This window comes from Puma concolor, chromosome E1 (assembly GCF_028749965.1).
Source record: "Puma concolor isolate L17-30 chromosome E1, mPumCon1.1.hap2, whole genome shotgun sequence".
In the NCBI taxonomy this organism is placed as follows: Eukaryota; Metazoa; Chordata; class Mammalia; order Carnivora; family Felidae; genus Puma; species Puma concolor.
The window spans coordinates 18,159,273-18,182,482 of NC_141680.1; the positions used below are offsets into that span (position 1 = coordinate 18,159,273).

The 23,210-nt window shown below is 41.7% G+C and overlaps 2 protein-coding genes across 2 annotated transcripts in view; one reads left to right on the plus strand and one right to left on the minus strand.

Annotated features, from left to right (window-relative positions):
- The window catches only part of NUFIP2 (nuclear FMR1 interacting protein 2), a 31,125-nt gene extending 21,262 nt beyond the window's left edge, over positions 1 to 9,863 (plus strand). Inside the window, exon 4 of the mRNA XM_086686454.1 lies at positions 1,265 to 9,863. Within this exon, the coding sequence (XP_086542580.1) occupies positions 1,265 to 1,317 (53 nt within the window). The 3' untranslated portion in view covers positions 1,318 to 9,863. The remainder of the gene's footprint in view (positions 1 to 1,264) is intronic.
- A 648-nt stretch (positions 9,864 to 10,511) lies between these two features.
- On the minus strand, positions 10,512 to 16,374 carry CRYBA1 (crystallin beta A1). Its single transcript, XM_025916807.2, has 6 exons — positions 16,344 to 16,374; positions 14,677 to 14,741; positions 13,590 to 13,708; positions 12,234 to 12,375; positions 11,174 to 11,316; positions 10,512 to 10,754 (listed from the first exon to the last, which is right to left on the minus strand). The coding sequence occupies exons 1-6, from the start codon at positions 16,372 to 16,374 to the stop codon at positions 10,607 to 10,609; spliced, it is 648 nt and encodes a 215-aa protein (XP_025772592.1). The 3' UTR covers positions 10,512 to 10,606.
- Positions 16,375 to 23,210: the final 6,836 nt, after the last annotated feature.

Below are 23,210 nucleotides of genomic sequence, written 5' to 3' on the forward strand. Positions count from 1 at the left end.
TACTTTGCTAGTTAATATAAGTGAGAGATGTTATTATGTAAGCTAGAAAGTGGCAAGATTAAACGTAGGTTTCCCTGATTCCCCCCAGCATTGTTCCTCCTTCCACCTCTCTCTTGTACTTAGGCCAGGTCTTTTGTCTAACACAGCTGTGGCCTGAATATAACTAGCAAGCTCTTAAATTATTTTGAGTTGCTTTCTGTGTGCTTTCTTGTTCAAATACAAGTGAAAAAAAGGTAGAACTAGAAAATACAGTCGGCAAAAGTAGACCTACCTATATTGACTGTAAGATGGCTATTAACTATTAAGAATGAGCATTATATTCATGGCAGGATGCTAGAGCATGGCTGTTGCAGTCCTAAAAAGGATATTATATTATCTCTGCACTAAATTAGATTGACTCTTAAGCTGAGGTGAGCTTGAGATCTTTAATATTATTTTTAGGTCTTTATATACTTTTCCGTTAGGTGACATGTTTTATTGGTTTCCTATTTTTTATTAAAAGTATGTATACTTTTAAAAATTCATATGATAGGCAGAAATGGTGTGCAATAGAATCATTGCCTCTCCAGAAGAGGGTGTAGCATACAGCTAAATAATTGGAATTCAGAAGAACAGTGGAATTTTTGCCTAGACATATTCTGACTATTTTATACTTTGAACCCAGGTGATCACAGGTTTTTGCTACTGGTAAGAATAAAGACTGGTGGTTCTATGTGAAATTTGGAGGAAGGAAGAAATAAGTCATGTTTAGAACTGAACGGATAGTTTTGCCAAACTTAACCTGAAGTTTTTGGTGCTAGATACCAACTGGAACAGTTCCTTACTAGACAGTCCACTATGGTTAAAATAAATTTTGGCCTCATTTTGCTAAGAACAAAAATAAGTAAATCCAAGTGTTTATTTTAGTATTAGATTATTGATTATTGAAGCTTTTTTTTTGTTTTTCGCTTTTTTCAAATGTACTGCTTTTATAATTGGGAGAAACACGTTGAAATAACCCTTGTTAACTGAACTCAACCCCTCTCTAATCTGTAGGAGTTGAAGCCCTCACTGGTTAGAGGACCCTATTGCTGGATATGCCAGACTATTGGGTTGTGATCATACATGTGTTACTACAAAGAAGTGGTCTTTAAATTGTTTTCATAAAAAAAAAAGAGGCAGCTAAAATGATGATGGTTATTTGGAATTTGTTGTGGAACATGGGCATTTTGGGATTCCAAACCTTATATTTATTTATGTATTTATTTTTTAACCTTCCTTCCAGATCCCAAAAGGATAATCACTTACAATGAAGCCATGGATAGTCCAGATCAATGAAGGACCAGACTGCCTATTTGTAACCTTTCTGCAGCATTAGAGCCACCGTTCATGGGGGACACAAGGCTTTTATGCTCCTAGATCTTCAACGCAGCAGAGGAACCATAAGTAGAATCACAGGATAATATATACAAATATATATATATACATATATATATATAGTTATTTAAAAAAAGGCAACTGAAAGTAATTAGACTTCATAAGGAATCAAAATTTATTTCAAGAGACTACACATGGTTATTTAATCTCCGGTACTGAATAGTTTTTTTTTTTTTTTTTTCTTTTTTCTTTTGTTAGTTTTTGTTTTTAAGTGTGAATGCAAGTGATTAATGAATACAGACTTATTACCAAGCGTGGTTCTAAAGTTCCTGCTGTCATCAACTTGGGCAACAAATGACCCACTGGAAAGGCAAATCCACTTAAAAGATCTCTGTATCTTGTTCTGTGACTAAAGTGATACACTAATCACGGGGAACCCAGAATGATTCAACATTTCCCCCACTCCTCCTTTGATCTTTTGGTTATACTTTGAGCCCTGCGAGAATGCTGGATAAATGCCTTGAAGTTTGCAGGGGTGTATTTTTTTTAGCGAATATGATTTGCATGTCTTGCCAGGAGTTAAGCAGCCTCTGTGGGGTGTTGGGGAAAATTTTCTTTCTTTCCTTTTATTTTTTGTGGGGTGGGGATAGGGGAGGGCATTGAAGTTCTATAATTCTGGAATAGTTGGTGGTACATAGTTCACTTGGCTTTGGTTACATATTGGACTTTAACAAGTGAAGAATCCATGAGTGTCATTTAAAGAAAAGTTACAGAACAAACAATTGGCTTTAGATATTTAATATGGAAAAATATTCCTTTGCCCATATTTTAATGTAATTGTATAAGTGGGAGCAAAAATATACTCTGCTTTTCAACTGTAGGTGCTCCAGACTTGCTCTCTGTCACTAACACTAAATGTGCTGTTTTCCTTGTTTTTCATTGAACATCAAAAGAGAAACTTCTGTACCTTTCTGTAAATTCTCTTTTAATTTCTCAGAAATATCTAAAAGGGGAAGAAAAAACTCCATGAAAACTAGAAGACTTTTCATGTTTTTAGCCAGTGAGGAGGTGATAAACCCTGCCTGCAGAAGGTGTGTTTCCATGCAAACTATACTTCTGAGCTTATTAGCTTCTAATTATATCTTAATAAATATATTTTATTACTAGAGCAAAATGGGTTTTTTAAGGAAAATAATGTGAAATTCTGGAAATTTTCTTTTGGGCAGAGAAGAGCATTAGCCCTGTCTTATCATCACATTGCCATCCTGTTGCACTGCAGCTTGTATATAGCATGCTAAAATAAATTTTTTTTGTGTGTGTGCAGAAACTAAGGGTCCAATTTAAGATTGGGTGATGTTAGTGGCATAAAAACAAGTTCTCTGGCCTGACATAGCATCACATCACACACACACAGAAATTAGTATATCCATGTATGTCAAATACAGGTTAAAAAAAGCAGGGCATTTATATAGAGAGAGGTGTAGTCTTCTAATAAAAGTAGACTGGATCCCCTGGGGTATTTGGGGGAGAAGGTAACTACTTTTGCTCAAACCCTTTGCTTAAGAAATGTCCAGTTTTGAGCGACTGTAGTATGGATGAGTTTTCTTGTTTTGTTGATTATTTGAGACTTTTAACAAGTAGTTTGTGAAAGAAGCTGTTGGACTCAACTTAGAGTAGAGAAAATATCTTTAGTCTGGATTTCTGCCCTGCTTAGATTTTAAAAGTATAAGCATGGATTGCCAATTCCACTTGATGTAAACAAAACTTTTTATACATAATATATATATATATAATAACTTATTGTATCAGTCCAGGTTCAGAAACTTGTGGTAGGCCAGTTCCAGATAGTTTCATTTCACCTGTAAACTGTATCACTTTTACTGATATTGTAATTTTCAAATGTATAATATGTTTACAGATGTGCCCTGCATTTAGTCTGCCTTGTTCCTATTTTGATTTTTGTTGAGTCTCCTGCCTGCTTGCCAAAAGCTAGGATGCTTCAGGCCCATGTACAATTGAAAGCAGAGGCATCCTTGAGCTTTAAAGCATTGAACAAACTGGAAAATGCAACATACCACATACTGAAGTGAAAGAAGTCTGTGTTTTTGTGTTTTTTTTTTTTTTAAATAAAAATTTTCAAAAAGTTATAAAAAAAAGATATAAGGTTGATTAAAGGACAAAAAAAGACTCCAGTTTGTTTTATAGGTTTTAAAGTTCTGCTGTGTGTTCAATTGCCTTGTGTAACCACTTGTCGCCTTAGGGCCAGATTCCCCTGCACCCCCCTTCTTTTTTTAAAATGTCCATTTTGCTTGCCTGGAATTTAAAAGCTCTTCTGTCTCACAACTCACAAGAAACTTTCTGGGTTTGTGACATAGAGGTTGAATGAATATATATTTAAAAAAGAAAACAAAACAGCCCCTGTCTAAATTGGGCTTTTTAATTTAGAGGCAACACTTACTTAAAAAATATCTTTAGAAATCTCTTGTTGCTTTCTACTTCCCTTCCCATAGCCCTCAGGCCTCCATGTTTAGAGAAGCCAAAAAGAATGTATCCCTTATCTGTTTGTCCAAAGGTTTTTGAGAGTCTCACTTCTAAATGAAACAATGCAACATTTCACCCTGATTTTCTCCACTGAAATTTCCTTGATTATATGGTTAGAGATATATAGTTAGGAATGTCTCTTTCTGGGAATCCTAGTGCCCCATCATATTGTCAGTATTTTTGGGCATTGGGTAATGGACTTAATTGCCTAGGTACAAGCAGGACTTTGGGACAAATCTCCTTTGTGCTGTTTGGTAACACTTAACTCTACTTGTCGCAGTCTTTCTCCTTAGGTCCTCACACAATTCCTTACAGAGCACTTATTAAAAAAAAAAAAAATCTGAAGAGTTGATTTGTTTTCTGATTATTTTTGTGTAAGCTTCTAAACAAACTTCAGCTGTGATTAATTTAGCACATTTAAATAACATTAATGTGTTATTGTTTGGTATACAGAATTTTCCTTCAACTCAGAGTATTAGTACTGTAGCATAAACCAAATACAGTCTAGAGGGGATTTTTAACATCCCTCCATTATAAAGACTGAAAAAGGAGTGTGTGTGTATGTATGTGTGTGTGTGTGCGCGCGCGCGCGCGTGCGTGTGTGTGTGTGTGTGTGTGTGTGTGTGTGTGAGGGACAGATGGAGATAGTAAAAATTAGTAAATGAATGTGTGTAAGACATTATATTAGTATTCAGAGAATGAACTTGTATTTATTTTGTGCCATTTGTTTTCATTACACAGAATTTAAAAGTCAGGTGGTTTTAATCTTAAAAAGGGTAGTATTTGAAAAATGGCACTAAGAATGAAATCATGACCTATTTTTTTAATAGCTATGAAGATACTAATTATGGGTGAAGATTTCTTTTTAAATCTGTCTTGATTGTAGGCTTTTGTGTCACATACCACTCTCTTGTAGATGTCTTGAATAATTCCCCTTCCCCACAAAAGACAGGGTGTATTTATCTTTCTCTTTATTCGCCCCCTCTTTGCTGACCTGAAGTTAATTGCATAGCCTTTCCTCTGACTTTCTTAGTAATGAACTTCCACATGAAGTATATTTACAGCATCTGTAGTTAGTCCTTCCTCCTCCTTTCTGGGAGGGGATAGACAATAATTAGGAAATTTGTTAATGCCAGTTTGTTTTCTCTCGGAATAAATGGCTGGAGAAGTTCTCTCCATTGTAGAATTTTGCTGTTCCCCTAATCATCTGCTTACACAGTCATTCAAAATCTGCAAAAACTTTATAAAGGAAAAAAAGTGCTGCATTGGTTTTTCAAATAACAGCTTCTAGGCAAAATCTGGCAAACCTCAGTTAGGAGTATTGTCCACAGTACAAAATGTGTTTTTTCACAAAACACTACATAGCAGCAGTAGTTTCATACTCGGTTGTTAATCTTGTGACTAACCCAATTGGAGGCATCTAGTGGTCTATCTTTTAATAAAAACTTTCAAACACAGGAAAGCCATTTAGTGTGAAATTTTGTGTCCTACCCAGTGTTCACAGGCAAGGAAAACTGGAAGAGGACTTTGATTTTAAATTCTAAATAAGGAGAGAATCATTCAGTCAAGGCTTTCTTCAGAGAACTAAATTAATAAAAGTCCCATTTCCAAGGATTAGGAGTATAGTTTATGCCATTGGGCCATATCAACACAAGATCCTTGTATACCTATGCTAACTGCACAACAGGACAGATGCATGTTATGAACAATAATTTTTGTGATCAGGTCTGTTGATGTGGTACTAGTTGAATTAGATTCTTTGGGTGGGCTGTGTTCTTTAGCAGTCCTACCCATAACTTAACCTGCTGGGTTTTGAAAGAGGGTAGGATTTGCTCATCTGTTTTTTCCCCCAAGATTAGAGGGGCAGAGGACAAGACTAGAAGTATGTGTGATAGCTGCTCGAAGTTTGCAGATACATGGGGTATCATTAGTTCTTAATGTTGATGTTATTTTTATTAATGTGATTAATCAGCAGAGCACCAGGATTATTTTATGGTGAGAAAGATGGGCTTATACTTCGAATATCTTAAAATGTCTCTTTTTAAATATACTTAAATGTGTTCACATGTTTGAGAGCCAGGACCACCCTGGACTGGTTTTAAAGAATGATAAATCATTGGCCCCCCTCAAATGCACTGCTTTACTGAGTTTTAAATTTCACACTGTTTTGCTACTCCATATGAATAAATAGAATTTTAAGTTGTCTGCATAATAGAAACACCCAGGGAAACATGAGCGGTATGTTGCTTCTGCATTACTGGGAGTGTCCAATAGCAGTTATGGGCAAGACACCTATGGAACAGCCATCCTCACATGCGATGGGATTGCTGATTCAGACTTCTCTATTTATCCATACAATTTTGCTTATGTCCAGAGTTCTAAAGCCATTTTATAATACTGCAGTATCCCTTTTCTACAGCCTTACTAAAATAGCTACAAACATATTCCAATGCAGTATCCCTTTTCTACAGCCTTATTAAAATAGCTACAAACATTTTCCAGTTCAGTTTCACTTTTGTTGTATATCAAAGTTACACTCTACAGACCAAGAAACCAACTTGAGGTAAATTATATAGCTTTCCATATATCCTTTTTTCCTCAGGTGCTAAACAAAGGCTCCAAAAAACGGATACTGCTTTAGTAATGTCTTTTATTCGTAAACATTTCTTTTGCCAGACAAAGATTTGGTGTTAACAAAAATGGTTTTAATATGTAAATATGAATGAATGCCTTTAGTTTTCCCCTGTTTGTCATATTAGTCTTGTTTCAATTATCGTCTGTAGAGGAGGATCCTTTCATAATCTTGAATACATTTCATTAGGAATTGTTGCATTTTTAGAGTGGAAATACAACTGTTTTCTGTCTTGGATTAATCCTGCTGCTGCTATGAGAAACTGAAAATCAAGAATGTGATGCACTTTTTACATTACTATATACCATACCTTTCTAAGTTGCTTTGAATACCTTTCCTGTAGCACAGCCACTAACAAAAGTGAATGAATTTAGAATTTTTCTTCAGGAGGGAATCAGTACAAATAACTATTTATGGTATTGGCCTATGAAGGGCAGTAACTTAGGAAAATAAAAATTCTGTTAGTATTATGCTTTTTGGCCTTAAAATGTCTTCTACTACTGAAAATCTTTTAAATCTTAGTTTTGTTTCTATTATTCCCTCTCTCTGCCTCAAAAAGAGGATTTGGGAAGAGTAGCTTAAAAGAAGTTTCATTGGTTGTTGCTGATTTATCTTTTAGGAAGAAAATAATTGTTTACTACATAAGCTGGGGACTTATTTTTTGTTTGTATTCAGAGGAGAAATAATGCCATCCCGAGCCAATCAGATTTCGTGTAATCAAATCCATCAAAACTCAGCTATTCTGCTTCTCTAGTATATTTTTACTTAGCAAAGATAAACTTACATATAGTAGGAATGCTACTTGACAAGAGGAAAAGTCATTTCTCAAGCACATACCTAGACTTGGAGGAGACTGAACCCAAAATAATGGAGGAAGAAACACCAAATGGGGTGGAGGAATATGAGATATGTGGTCCAAAGCTATCTGGTTATATTTTGATGTTGCCAATATTGCCAAGCCAAAATTTTAATTTGCTTATTTAATATATTTGTTGGCCAGAGATCTATTTTTATATCAATGTGCCTTGCATGTATATTAAAAAAGTTTGGAAAGGCCATGTAGTAATGCCTGAGATAGTTGATGGTTCTTACCACCACCTCACTAATTTTTATGCAGTATGAAATGCTCATTCTATCGCCCAACTGGTGCTCTCTGTTTAAAGTTATAGATCTTGTCACAAACTGGAACTGTTTTATAAACTGGGGAGGTGATTTAATTTACTTTTTCTTGTTTCTTTTTCTTAATCTGTTAGTGGCTGTTCTGTAGTGGGAAATAGTAAAAAGGATTCTTCACTCCCTTTACCCCCTCAGCACCTTCTTCAAGTAATGTGATGACACCATTTCTTGTGTGCTTTGAAAAAAGTTTCAGCTTGCTGTCTCCTTTAGTGTTATAAAAAAAAAAAAAAAAAAGTGTTATGAAAAACATTGTTTGCAAAATCTAGGGAGATAATGGAGTCCACTTTAATTTGGAATTCTATGTGAGCTATGATCCAAGTTATTGGCTCTTTCCAACTTAAAAATTTTTATTGTTAAAGCACCTTGGCTTAGAAAATTTTAAATATTTATGTCTGCAACAATTGTCTCAAAATAATGAACTGTGCAATTCTTGTCATTAAAAAAAAAAAAAAAAAAATCTGAACTCTCCCTAATGTGACTTGTTAGTTTCTCTGTATTTCCTGCCAGTGTAAATGTGAAAAGCTTTGCTTGCATTACGTTTTAGAAATGCATTTTGCACACTCGAATTCTGCTGAAGCTCCATGAAAAGGTTAGATCTAAGTAGATGAATAAAGCTATGCACATGTTTTGAAAGTTTAATTTGTGTGTCATTACCAGAAGTGACCTGTCCTCATTACTTTGCTGTTCTTAGCTTTACCATCCTTAGACACATGGCTCAAAGGAATAGTTCTGGGCTAGCTCATCAGCGGAACTAGAAGAGAGGAAAACTGGCACCTATTTTAATAAACTCCAGTTTATTTAATAAACTCCAGTTTGAATGAGAGCTGGACTTGTATCTACTAAAGGGCTTTTCTTGAAACAGGGCAGTTTTATCAGCTTTACAAACTTTTGGATGCTCTTCCTCGTGGAAATTTTGGTTTATTTGGTCAAACAAATGGAAGGTAATTCAAACAAATAAGAGGGAAGGACCTTTGCCACATGGAGTTCTGTGACAGTTCTGTCTTAAGCCTGGTTTAAAGGTAGGATAGCCTTTTTACCTTTATTGCTTTAGCACATGTTTGGTTTTACTGAGTGAATGACTTGAGATTAGAATCATTCAACTGTTTAAAGTTCAAAGCACAGGTTGTTTTAAAGATAATGTGTATCTTTTAAAAATTGCCCAAGCTGATTAGAGTAAGTTTAGGAATTGGGCGAATTTGGTTAAATTGCTGCAGTCTGCATGTACTAAATAGCTTTACTTCACATGTATGTGTACTTAAAAGATTGTGTAGATGTACTGGCCAGGTTTGTCAAATCATCTTTTAAAACATTGTTTTGTAATCTCCTTAGGGCTTTTATAGAAGAGGCTAATAAGCTTAAGTAGAAGATAATGCTAGTGGTATTTTCCCCATGCTCCTCAATATAAAAGAAATATTTCTGATGTGTAAGGGTTTTCCTACCTATAGAGGAGGGTTACTTCTCTGTCATCAAGTATGCTCTTACTGTATGTTGTTGACTTTGAAAACCGCAAAATCCATCCTTCTGAAAGTGACAGTTAAAAACTAAATCTAGTAGTCAAGATTGGAAAAGTAACCCATGATGGCTGGCCTTAAAAGGCATAAATGGGGGAAGTGTAGCATCATCTTAGATGATATGGCTACTCCTCAGCATCTGTCACTAGTTCACTTATGTTCAGTATGTACTGAAGGAGCAAAATAATTTCTGTGTCTTGTGTGCATCAGCACTTACGAGCTGAGTTACCTCTTCTTGATATGGGGGAAAGGATACTTAGTGGACTACAGTTATGTTGGAGGGTGTTTTTCCTTCCCTCTCCCAATTAAGATTTTTTTCAGTGTTTGTTTTGCCCAGTCAAAAAAGATAGGCCTTTTCTAGATAAAAGAACAGTGGCCAGAAATTTACCCCTTTGCTAATTGCTTAGGTATTTGCCATAGCTGTTTCTGATGTCATGGAATCTGAGGAAGTGTCAGTTACACTATGATCTTCCTTTATTGATGTCTTACTCCATGTTCAGTGTTTTAAAAATATAAATTACAAACACTCTACATCCATACCCAGATTTACTTATTTTATCAGAAAAAAAAAAAAAACTTGAGAAATTTGTAGATCAAATTAAGAGACAATAAGTGTACATTGTTGAATAAAAAATTTTAAAGTTTCAGTGGTGTTTGCGTTATCTTTTGTGTACTTTAAGATTATTGCCTTGATGATGACAATTTTTTCAAAGGGTCAGATGTACATCTTAAGTGTACCATGACCGTATGTCATGGCTTTAAAACAAATCATACAGGTTATCAAAGTGCTTAGAATTGGCGTATTTACTGAAAAATCAGCCGTGAGAACAGCTGTCCTGGTTTTTTTGCGTGCCATTGAGCCATATGTTCTAATCGAAATAAGCCAAAATTGAGCTCAGCAATTAAGCAACTAGAATAAGTTGCCAAGATTCTGGGTTTATTTGTAACTTTATGTAGAAATATATGGCAATGCCTACTTGAAAAACTTCCTGAGTTTGTTTAGCATTGATTTGTCACAAGTTGAAAAAAATCAATGCTGACACCAACATATTAGAGTAGCTAATGAGAAGAGATGTGAGAACATTTACAAGTGTGTCTGTCACTATGTAGACTGATAGACTTCATATGTTTTTATGTTCTTTGAGTTAGGATAGTTGTATCGGGTCTGGTGAGTGACCTGCAAGGATACAAAAGGGAATTCGGAGTTTTACCGAAGCTTGTCTTTATAAATTCTCAGCCCCATGAGCGTGATTTATATAAAAGTATGGTAGTTAGTTCAGTCTACACAGTTGTTGTTTTTAATGACATTTATTGTGGATTTCAGCAGCTAACATAAAACTCATTCTAGATTGCTTAGCAAGGTTTCTCTTACTTTGGGGCTTTTAATCCACTACTGTTGGATACGGCGAATCGATTGAATCTGGGAAGTCTGGGCATGAGAACCCCACTCTCTCCAGTGTTTATAGTCTCCTCCGTGGTGGTCACATTCCAAGATATATTGATACCCACGGTATCCAGGATACTGGTAGCAGACCCAGCTAGAAAATCCAAAGCACATTAGGTTATTAAAATTAGGAACCTGGTCAATACCTGGCCAGGAGCCTCTTTTCTCAACACAACTGATTAAGAATGCTTGTAGGTTAAGAAAACAATAGGCATTCTAAATGTGCCAGGCACTGTTCATGAGCATAATATGGCTACAGCTAGTTGAAAATGAACCTTGATCATGAAAAAACGTAAAAGAGTAGTCAGCATAAGTGCTTCCACAGAGGAATATTTGAGAGGGCCAACAACTTGAAATTTGAATATTAGTAATAACTACAATGTGCCATCCATACCAATTATGATCTAATGTATGAAATCTGATAAGATGTAACCATAGATGTATTAATATTCACAAGGCTTACAGTTGCAAGAGTTACTTTGAAATGTACCCCAACCCTGTTTTTGCACTTACGCCCCACATTGTATCTTCATGGAACCAACTTCGTTGTTGAGCCAACCCATGGCTTGCAAGGAGGGGTAGTCATCACAGATCTCCCATTGGCGTCCAATGAAGTTTTCCTTCTCAAAGATGGTAATCTTCGACTCCTTATGATTCTGTAACCCAGAAATTTTTAAAAACCATTTGGCATAAGCATTATGGCTGTCATCTTAATTCTTTAATTACCATATTTTTCAAATTCAAAACACTTCTGGTTTACAGAAGGAAGTACATGATCATTGATTGTAAGAATATTGCAGGCAATATGGTGGTAAGAATTAATCCTGCCCGATCCAGTTTAATACCATAATATTTAAAATGTACAAATAATGGGCATCTGGGTGGCTCAGTCGGTTGAGCTTCCAACTTCGGCTCGGGTCATGATCTCAAGGTACCTGAGTTTGACAATGTGGAGCCTGCTTCAGATTCTCTGTCTCCCTCTCCCTCTGCCCCTCCCCTGCTCGCGCTCTCTCTCTCTCAAAAATAAACATTAAAAAAAAATGTACAAATAACTGATGTGATACTTTGGGACAACAAAAGACATGAAGAAAATATAATAAGAGCAGGGAAAAAAGTACTTGCAGCAAACAGCCAACCAAGGGATTAATATTCACTAATGTGAGAAAAGATCACAGAAATTAATAGAACAAGTAAGCCTGTGTGTGTATGGTGTTGGAAATAACCTAAAGTCCAGTAGGGGATATAAACACTACACAAACATTAAGGCTGAGACTATCCCGTATGAAGTACACAGGAATAACTAGCTGTCAGTTATCCTACTGCGCTGTGGAAGATCTGAGCTCTTGAGTATCCACTTCCTGCCACCCTTGCTTTTAGCTTAATGAAAATACCTCTTAGTGGGGAAAAAAACAAATGGCAAACTTGGACCAGTGTCTTCTCTTTTATACTTTTATCCTTCCTGCTGCATTTCAGCATAACTGATGAGAAGTAATACTAAATGTCAATCCATCTGTATACCCTCTCTTACCGCGTCCCCCCAACATGCACAGAAGTGAACATTTCAGAGACTCACAGCTGAACAGATGGGGCGGAAGGACATGAGGCGCTCAATGTGGTAGGCATTACTCCCGCTCCAGGCATCCCAGCGAGGGTATTCTCCTCTCTCCAGGATAAACTGTTGCCCACAGAAGCTGGTGTGCTCATAACCAACCCAGCTGCCAAAGACAAGTAGTGACGTTTGATCGTGGTGTTCAGAGCCTGCATGGCCTCAGGGAGAAGGCATCTTTTGTTTTAGGTGTCAACCGTGGGGTAAACTATCAAGCCAATTCCAATAGAGCCATACGACGAAGTGATAATATTTATCACAAGAGGTGGGGAATGAGCTTGGCAGCTGCATTAAGCAAGTTTGTAGATGGACTATTTGTTTTGGGATTCTCCACTGAAAGGGTCTACTTCACTGACCTGAGAAATGTGTATTAGCAAAGTCAGTCTCAAGTTTTATTTCCTTTCTCTCCAGGTTACCTTATTCTCTACTTGGAGCTCCAGGTTCAGGATCTAGTGACTGACTATTGCTTTGGCTCCAGCCAAACCTATTGGCTTCTTCCTAAGGAAGCAAAGGGATGAACAGGCAGCTGATGGATTACTAGTCTCTTGTTTCCTTTTAACTTTGTGGGTTTTCTCCTACTGTCACACACCTATACCTTATTTATTAAAACACCTCAGATCAATTTTGTTACCGATGATACCTTAAAGTATTTTACTCCCTTTAAAGGGTTAACTCAATTCGGTGGTGAGCAACTTGTGGAAGCCTATCCACTGCAGAGCCAGTTTTGCTTAGGCCAAAGGAGAGCCCTTTCCTCATGTTTTCAGGCTGATGGTAAAGGCCTCAACCTCCCTGCCAAGAGTCCGGAAGTAAGAGTCTAACTTGCCAAAGATATTAATCATCAACAAGAAACTCCTACAGACTCACTGGGAACTCATATGGCTCTCATGTTCTGGGGTTGAGTTCCTTCGCACATAGAGAAATTAGCCAGTAGTGGCTGCCCTGGGACATGCAGGAAAGGAGTTAGCTGTAAAGAGCTTGACGGTTTCCTCTCTATTTTCTGTAGACAAGAAAAACTAAAGGGTCTTGTGGCTATTCTGAGAAAATCCTAGGTAGCAGCCTATGGGCTCTAGAGGCACAGATCTAACGACTGTCACTGCCCCACCGCATGGTCTGCATGTTTTTACCCCCTCTCCAATCTAGCAAGCAACCAGGAACCTCCTGTTCCTTCTAGCTTTGCGTTACTAAATTACACATGTAGTGATTTCTTTTGAGATTACTTCCATAGGGAGGCCTGTCTCCAAGAAATGACTAGAGTCTGGGTGAACATCTTTCCACACCCCATCTGCAGAGACCACAAATAAGGACTATGGGGTCCATACTCACGCGCCACATTCCACCTTGAGAGACCGGACATTATCAAAACTGCGCTCAGACACATTTGGGCAGGAGCTGGTGAACTCCATCCTCTTGCCCTGGAAATTCTCCTGGTCATAGATGGTTATCTGAATGGAATTGAGAGGGAAAGAGCTAGAATATGGTACCTCAGGAAGAACAGAGGCTCAGGTCAAGAGCTTAACTTCTGTCTGACCCTGTGTTTTCCATCACTAGCTATAGCCCAGGATGCCTGGTAGGGTCTCTTCTGGTATAGACAGGATAGGAAGGAATTTGAGTTAACCATTGGTTGGTGGTGTTTACATGCCCAGGGATGTACTGTGGGGTTTTGCTTATGATGGGAATGGTTTGCCAGGGACAAAAGCTAGCCCAGTGGACAGATCAAGGACTTGTGGAGTCATTCCACCATGCTCCCTGCAGAAGTGTGGCCCAGAGGCAAGGATTCTGGGTCCCAGGCCTTCCTGTGGATTATTTCTTATCTTCTCCAGCCACATCCTCGACAGAAATGGAAGGTATAAAGGGAGAGTTGTGATAAACCCCTTTTATACCTTGTACTAGAACTCGGCTCTTGAACCTTGGCTAGAGGACGACCCTCAAAGCTGTGAGCTGTCCTCAGAGTTCACCCAGTTGAAGGGATGTTGAGGAAAACAGTGAAAAGCTGAGTTTCAGCCACTTCAGGAAATGGTTGCAATCAAGTTCAGGTTGGGAGTCAGGAGTCCTGGTTTGGGATCTGGTGGGATCTCTTCGTTTCTGGGCCCCCGGTTTCTCCATGGCATCATAATCCACTCTGGGCTGCTCTATTTTAAGATGACTTCAGTAGTGTGGTGGAGAGGTGACCTAGAAAACTAGGTATCATTTGGGCTTCCAAGATCATCCTTCTGTCTAAATGGGGTATTCTGAAAGATCCATCCTGAGATAGCATCTCAACGGTGGGTAGGCCCTTCCCCTAAAACTGGCATTTTATTGGTCGGTCATTGTTGCGTGGAAAAAACACAGCCCTGGGGCCTGCTCTGTGGCAGGATCTCATACTCTGCTCTGTGGAACTACTCAATATTCCATGTGATGGCAGGGAGCTTACCTTCCATGGCCCCACGGACCCCGGCATGGGGTTGGTTTGAGCCATCTTGGTGGTTGGAAGGGCTTCTGGAAGACAAAACACGTATCAGTGACTTGGCCTCATGGGGAGAGGATGAGGTGATAGAGCACAGGAAAAGGAAAGGGGGCATCAGGTCCAACAGATAGACTTTGGTTAGGATCCTGGCTCTGCCTCTCACTAGTTGTTTTCCATCAGTAAGGCTTCTGTGTGCAGTTATTGAAAGGATTAGCAGTAATACAGGTGAAACACCGCACAGGTGACATGACCTCTTGATTAGTGTGGCTGTCGCCCTCTTGCCTGCCTCCAGGAACCCCCCTATGGGGGGCAGCATTGCCTAGGTCTCAAGCACCCCAGTATAAACTCCTTGGCAAGCATCTAGCCCAGACCCTCATATTACCAATGTGTGGTGCCCTCCCACCTGGCTCCACACAGCCTCCAGCCAACCAGCCATGCATGACCAGGCCACCATTCCCTCCCTCCGTCTCTGTCTTCTAGGCCTCCCTGGCCTTGGCCTGGCCTCCTCAGAGAGACATTGCTGCTTTTCCAGCCTGTGGTGAATTGCTTTCTTTCCTGATTTCTGGCACTCATAAGAGTACCGACCTTTCTATCGAATGTGTCCTGGGTGAACATCTCAATGGCAGGGTCTGGGTCTCCTCTGACTGATCGATGTGGCACCGTGCTGAGCCCCCAAGTCCGGGCAGTACGGGGTTGTGGGGGAGGATGGGTGGCATCGGAAAAGACTTATTGAGGGGCGCCTGGGTGGCTCAGTCAATTGAGCGTCTGACTTCAGTTCAGGTCATGATCTCGGGGTTTGTGAGTTCGAGTCCCACATCGGGCTGTCTCCTCTCAGTTGCAGAGCCGGCTTGGGATCTTCTGTCTCCCTCTCTCTCTGCCCCTCCCCGGCGCATGCTCTCTTTCCCTTTCTCTCTCTCACTCAAAAATAAATAAACACTTAAAAAAAAAGAAAAAGACTTACCGAAGGAAAGTGAGCAAGAAAAGGGGGTAATGATAGCCAACAGTGGCTCACTCTATGCCAGGCTCTGTTCTAAATGCTTGATATGCATGAATACATTTGAGCTTTGCACCAGGCCTATGAGGGAGGTACTATCATTATCCCTATTTTACAGATGAGGATACTGAGGCTCATAGAGGTTAGGTCGACAGAAAAGATGGTAGGAAGTGTAAAAGGAAGGAAAGATAGGAGGGAGGGGAGGAGGGAACGAGACAGGCAGGTTTCATGGTTCAGGACAGCCATTCACGGCCCTTCTTTGGGGCCAGTGTTAGGCCCAGGGACTGATGCATGTAAACTCTGTGATCTATCTTTCCATTCTGAACCTCTGAGTAAGTATTTCCCAGCTCCTGCCCCCCATGGCTTCTCCCTGTGCCTCAGGAAGCTGCTCATTTCTTGGAGCCCCATGCCCCCTCCCAGCCATAACTGCTAGGCCAGTGGTTATTGCCACATAAATGGCACTTGCCACTCCTCTTGGGGTGGCAAGAGCAGGCTGCCTCCCCACTCCCTGTGTTCCCTACTCTCCTCTAGCCATCCTCTGAGGCTCTGACCACAAGACAGAAAAAGCAGGGCCCCTCCTGGGCATGTCTCTGCAGGGGAAGGAATGGAAGGGCCAGGACACCTGCAGGGCCTTACTCACCCAGCTCCTGCTGCACAGTCTGGGTCTCCATCTGGTGCCACTTCCTCTGCGGCCCTGCCCTTTATAGCCCTGTGGCCGATGGCCTCTGGCCCTGTCAGCACTCTGCTTTCCCTCTGCTTTTGTTCCCCCTGATCCCCAGAGCTTTGGTGCTTCAGCCTGCTGGGCAGGCATCCCTCAGGCTTTTGTTTAAACTGGGGAAACAGAAATCCAGAGAGGCCCTGCTGCTGAGGGCAAGGCTGGGGGCTGCAGACCTTGGCTGCCGTGGTCTTGATCTCAGAACAGCTGCGAGGTGAGGACAGGCCCCCGTGTGAGTGTTTGTCCCCTACCCCTCTCCAGGCTCCTCACGCTACCCTGGGACCTTCCTAAGACCCAGGTTGTACCTGACACATCAAAACGCACCTCACTTCCCATACAGGATATACATTTTTGTTGTTAAAAAATAGGAAAGGCCTATAACAGTTCTGAACTTCATTAAGACAAAGAAAAGAAGGTTCACTGTGTTCTCAGGAATCTTATACTATATCTATATATAAATATGTAAGGGCTGGATTCAGTTATGGTTGACTCGTAGACAGGAATCTCTCCATAGCTATTTTATTAAATATTCCTTTTAATTTTGCGCTTTTGTTTTAAAAATTTGGAGCCAGTAAATCTTTCTGGGCTGTGACTATATTGTTTCAGGACCTTGGAAACCTCACAGGCCCGAGGTACTATGCCTATAATATCCTAAAGATTCAAATGATTTCTCTCTGGAAGTTCGGGGTATTTGGTGAGATTAGTGTAGGGGAATCATTGGCTTCCCCAGAAGCCCTGAGGGGAGGATGTGGCTCAAATAGCACAGCTGCTCTGAGGAGCAGAGGCTTGCAGTGGGTGAGGAGGGCTTTGAGGCAGGCAGACACAGGTTCAAATCCCAGCTCTGTTGGCTGGGTGATTCTGGGCAAAGTCACTCAGTGTCTCTCAACCCCCCAAAAGGAGATAGTATCTACCTGACATGTTATGGGGTTATTATTGCTTATTACTCTACTCTCTTTCTGGTGACAGATACTGGAAAAAATTCCATGGCAGCTTGGAGAGAGGAAGGACCTCTTCCCAGTAAAGTTCTCCCAATCCCTCTGCCAATCTCTCTAGTCTGTGACTCAAGGCTCTTTGGAGCTGCTTTATCTTAGAACCAAAAACCAGGGAACAAGTTCTGATATGTACACAAGTATGTGCAGATTTGGGTAGAACATTCCAAACATACAGGTCTGATGCTAAACACAATGTGCCACCCTGAATGTTTCTGCTGCTGGATTAATTGGTGATGTCTGGATCAGGGGCTGGCAAGGGACAGAGTTGACTTGGGGATCATGGTAGGTTCTGGCCAGCTGGTGACCATGCAAGGGCTTATGGAACCCACTGTCCATGGCTGGTGGTCCTTCCTCACTTTTCCTTCTCTTCCTCTGCGGAATTGGGGTCTTAGGGAAATACCTATTTGGTCATCTGTTCATTCATTCATTCATTCATTCATTCATTCATTCCCTACCCCCTGGACTGGCTTAGGGACCCTGCAGTGGTCCCTCATGCACCCTGTACTTCTCTAAGTATTGCATTGATAATGCTGTAGGAATTACTTTAGAAACTAGAAATATTGGGCTCCAAGGAGGGAAACTGAGGCACTCAGGGCTCAAGTAGAGGACAAAACTTTTCACAGTATATTTTTCTGTACTTCTTGGGTTTTGAACAATGTGGACACAATTTCTATCAAGATAATTAAAGCTATTTTTGAAAATAAAAAAGCTGATTGTTTAAGTATCTGCTTCTATTAGACTTCATGCTCTATGAGGGCAGGGGCTTCATCCGTCTTGTTTGTCATTGTATCTTCAGTTCTGGGCATAACTCCTAGCTCAATAAATACATTTTGAGTGATCGGATAAATAAATGAATGACATCCTCTGATGAGGTTTTGCAACTCTGGAGGCACAGAGGTAATTCTGATATAGTCCTTACCCGAGCGACAAACGACCTGCATATGTTGTCTTTGTGCTTCATATGCTCTCAGCACCTCAATGTGGGAGTTTTACACCCTATTTAAGTGTTAGTATAATGAAGACCGATTGAGCCCGTTTTTAATTTTTACAGAAAAGTGGGCTTTTATGTTTGGTCAAGAAGCTCAAACCCACACGCACAAAACTATCATGTGTGTATGGAAGGGGGACCAGGGTTACTGTGCAAACAGTTTACAAATATCCATTCAATATTCTTGGAGTCATGAGCAGCCCTAGCCTGTCTTCTCTCTGCTTTCCTCAACTACCTAAAGTCCGAGAAAGCTGGAGAAGAATTACCAGGAATCCAACTAACTGCTATGCTTTCCAAATATCACCCTATTATGATTTTTAACCACGTTCTAGAGAAGTCTCCCTCTGGCATTGCTTGGCACTGTGGCTTCACATGCCCCATGATGGTTACAGCACGGGCACTTTGGCCCCCACCACCGTCTCTTTCCAGGAAAGTCAGGGAAGAGCCACTCCAGGAGTGGAAATGAGGGAGCACTTAGTTTGTAATTCTTTCTCCCAAGCTGGGATTGGGTCTCTCCTGTTCATCCTTTTTTTTTTTTTTTTTTAAGTCTATGTATTTATTTTGAGAGAGAGTGAGCGTGAGCAGGGGAGGAGCAGAGAGGGAGGGACAGAGGGAATCCCAAGCAGGGTCCATGCTGTCAGCGCAGAGCCTGACATGGGGTTTGATCCCACAAACTGTGAGATCATGACCTGAGCTGAAATCAAGAGTCAGACGTCAAACTGACCGAACCACCCAGGCGCCCCTCTCCTGTTCATCCTTAATAATAACTGCAGTTTACCAAGCATTTACTGTGAACCAGATAGCACTTCCCTTATCTTTGCAATAACCCATGAAGCAGATTATTATAATACCCATTTTACCGACGAGTTTACTGAGGTTCTGAGGGGCCACGTTCTGGCCCAGGGAACCCAGCAGCTTTTTGAATGCATGTCTGTCTGACTCCAAAGACCATATTCCTTCCTCTGGGCAGCCCTGTATCTCTGGCCTACAGTAGGATGATACTACCTATTTGACTCACTGCTGTCAGACGGAGGTAGATGTAAGTTTCAGGGCAGCGTTAGGGATTCAGCTCAATAAATGGCATCTACGTTATTGATTGTTCCAAAGCAGATACCGTCTCGTGCCAGATTCTCATAGAGACAAGTGGGACCAAGCTGCAAAGATCTTAGAAAAATTTATCCGATAAAAAAAAAGCTTTCTTTGAATTTGGAAAGGCCCGCATTCATTCAGTTTTTCTTTTTTCCCACTATTTTTCTTTATTTGATGTTAGCAGTACAGTCCGTCAAATCCTTTGAGGGCACCGCTGATCTACGGTGGACGTGGATTGTGAACTCTGTTCTCAGCCCACATACCCCTTGCACGAGCTGGTGGGGAAATGGAGGAACCGGCTGTCGATTTGGAGGCGATGATGGCCCTTGGGGGGAACGAGGCAGGCCCCCTGCGTGTCACCTGGTCAGTTTGAACTTTGACCTCCTCAAGACTAGGGCTACTTGCCAAGCACGGTGGATGCTCAGGAGAATCTTATGGATGGCTTGGCCCCCTGGCCTTCCCTCTAGGCCCAGGGAGCCTCACAGGATGAGGCCCAGTGCAGGAGGGGTGAGGTCATGGGGCCCGGGCAGCCCCTGGACTCAGCACTTTGTGGCAAGAGCATAATGGGGCTGACCAGGCGGCTGAGCAGCACTTCTGTTGTTTGGGAATAAGCAGGATGGCTACAAAGCAAAGGGCCCAGTCAGCGTTCGGCCAGCACCTACCTCCCCCACAAGGGGCTGCTTCTGGGGGACCTGTTTTACCCCAGCCCCAGCAGGAGAGCCAGGGCCTGGCTGGGCCTGGGAAGGCCCAAGTGCTGGGAGAGAACTTGGGGACATCCTGAGCCTCCAATTCTTTCCAAGCCCTTGCTTTGGGCATCCGTTCCTCTGCGGCCAGGAGTAAAAGACACCCACCTGCTCGGGATGCTGTTGTCCTGAGGGCCAGGGCGTGGAGCTGGCTTGAGGGCCTTTCAGTTCCGTTCAGTCTCACTCAAGTCCTGGAGGCTGCCGGTTAAGTCTTTTCCTCTCAACCGAAACCCTACAACACGTAGAAAATATGTACGAGGATGGGCCTCATCCTGCTGGGTGACGCCTAGCCCCCCTGTTCACCACAGCCCAGTGGTCCAACCCTGTCCCATTGAGGGTGGCCAGATTTAGCAAATCAAAGTATAGGATGCCCAGTTAAATATGAATTCCAGAGAAGCAGTGAATATTTTGGAGTATAAATAGGTTCCGAACATTTTTTTTAAATGTTAATTTATTTCTGAGAGAGACACGGAGCATGAGCGAGGGAGGGGCAGAGAGAGGGAGACACAGAATCCGAAGCAGGCTCCAGGCTCTGAGTTGTCAGCACAGAGCCCGACGCGGGGCTTGAACCCACGAACTGTGAGATCATGACCTGAGCCAAAGTCAGAGTCTTAAGTGACTGAGCCACCCAGGCGCCCCGAACATTTTTTTAATACTAAAAGTTATTTGTTGTTTATCTGAAATTCAAATTTAACCAGACGTCCTGCATTTTATCTGCCAAACCTAGTCTCCTTCCACCTTGGTCTGGAGCACCCCTCTGCCTCTCTGTGTCTCTTTCGTTCTCTGGAGAAGACAGCCAGTGCAAAATCTCACTGTCTTCAGGGAGCCTTCCCTGGCATCCCCCAGACCCACATCTCATAACAAAGAGGAGAATGGAAGAAAGTATGTCTTTAAGCGTTTTCCCAAATGTTATCTTTTTTCTTTTTTTAAAGCTTATTTATTTATTTTGAGAGTGAGAGAGAAAGAGCATGAGCGGGGAGGGGCAGAGAGAGAGGAGAGAGAGAAAATCCCAAGCGGGCTCTGTGCTGAAAGCACAGAGCCCGACACGGGGCTCGATCCCAGGAACCATGAGACCATGACCTGAGCTGAAATCAAGAGTGGGACGCTCAACTGAGTCACCCAGGCCCCTCTTTCCAAATGTTATCTTATTTAATCTTCCCAAATAACCCTGTGAGATATGCTCAACTATTTTTATAATAGAAAAAACAGACTCAGAGAGGTCATGTTTCTTACCCAAGGTCACATAGCTAGGAGGTGGCTCAGCCAGATTCAAACTCAATTCTCTTTGGTACCAAAATCTATACTCTTTACCATGTAGCTCTTACCATGTTACCTTTCACTTGTGTGAACAAGCATGGCTCATGGGGAAGAGCCACAGAAGCAACTTTATTTCCATCTCCTCTGCTCCTGTATGTTCCTTCAGCGGCACAAGTTTCCCTCCCCTGTCCTGGATGTAAACTTGGGCAGTCTCATGAATTTTCTGGTCACTTTTAGGTAATAAAAACATGGATGGTTACTTTCAATCACCAAAGACCGTCTTGATTTTCAACTAGAATATTCCGTCCACCGCGGTAACCAAAACTTCAATCTCCTTTCAGAGGAAAGTCTTCTCTCTGCCACCCTAGCTAGACCTGCTTTAGGCAGAAAGCCTGCAACCAGGGAAAGTACACTCTTTTTCGTCTTCCACTTACGCACTGGTTTCTGATCCTCTCAGGGTTAGAGGGAATGGGAGAGGAAGGAGAACAGGACACTTCTTCCTTGATGGTCCTGGGGTAAGATGGCTTCACATTCCGTACCCGGAAACTCTTCAAAGCTGCCTGTCTGGTGGGCACGTAGTGGTTCTTGGGAGGGCCCCCACCTGTAGTAGCCTTGACCTAGGTCTATGCATCTCCACTACGGCCCTAGATCCATTCTGACAAGGACTCATTGATCCTCCAGGACTTCTATCAGACTAAATCTGCTCCGGCCCCATGCCAGATCCTTGTGAGGCATGACCCACCTTTGGGCCACGCCAAACACTTGTGCGTACTCTGCCTGGGAAAATTCTGGTGTGTAGGTGGATTCGTATTCAGCCTTCCCTGCTTTGTCTCATCCCTCAGTGGTTGTCCAGCCCAACGTCTGACCATTGGATTTTGAACTGGAGGGACACACAGCAAGCTTTCCAAGTGGATCTTGGAGCCCTCTCCTTTTCTTGAGGTGAAACTCTTTGACTCCTTCCCCTGAAGGGTGGTAGGGTTCACAGCACAGCTTACTCCCAACACTGTCTCCAAGTTCTGTCTCTAATCTCTCCGACTCTATACATCCTCACGGTAAAAAGGGAGGGCTAAGAGCCACCAAATCAGTTCTCAAACACCTTCAAAATTTCTGCGGAGTGGTCGGTCCCATAACTGTCACATACGACTACTACTTTAACATCTCAGCCCAAATGTCCACATCTGTGCATTCTGTTCTGTGCTCTCCTCATGCTGTTCGCCCACCTGTACTCCCTTTCCTCCCAGCGGGACATCTTACATCCTGTTTCAGCAGCCATGACCTTTCTTCACTTCCTGCCCCTGGAACCTGCAGTACCTATAACACCACTATTTCCATAGCTCTCACCTCTTCACTACCCGCCCCGGCTGCTCACTGCTTCCTGTCCCGGGTAACATACTTTCACCCTTCTTAAGGACTTCATGTAGTCAATTAGTCCCTTCTTGTCTATAGTATTTTTTTTTAATTAAAAAAATTTTTTTAATGTTTATTATTTGAGAGAGACAGAGACAGAGAGCATGAATAGGGGAGGGGCAGAGAGAGAAAGAGAAGGAGATGTAAAATCCGAAGCAGGCTCCAGGCTCTGAGCCGCCAGCACAGAGCCCAACGTGGGGCTCGAACCCATAGACCGCGAGATCATGACCTCAGCTGAAGTCAGCTGCTTAACTGACTGAACCACCCAGGCACCCCTATAGTATTTTATTTATTTTTGTTTTTTAAATTTATCTTT

Coding starts and splice junctions, on each gene's coding strand:
- CRYBA1 (XM_025916807.2), bottom strand. CDS start 16,374: ATGGAGACCCAGACTGTGCAGCAGGAGCTGG. Junction 14,742..16,343: donor GACTGTGCAGCAGGAGCTGG/GTGAGTAAGGCC, acceptor TTTGTCTTCCAG/AAGCCCTTCCAACCACCAAG. Junction 11,317..12,233: donor TCCGCCCCATCTGTTCAGCT/GTGAGTCTCTGA, acceptor TCTGGGTTACAG/AATCATAAGGAGTCGAAGAT.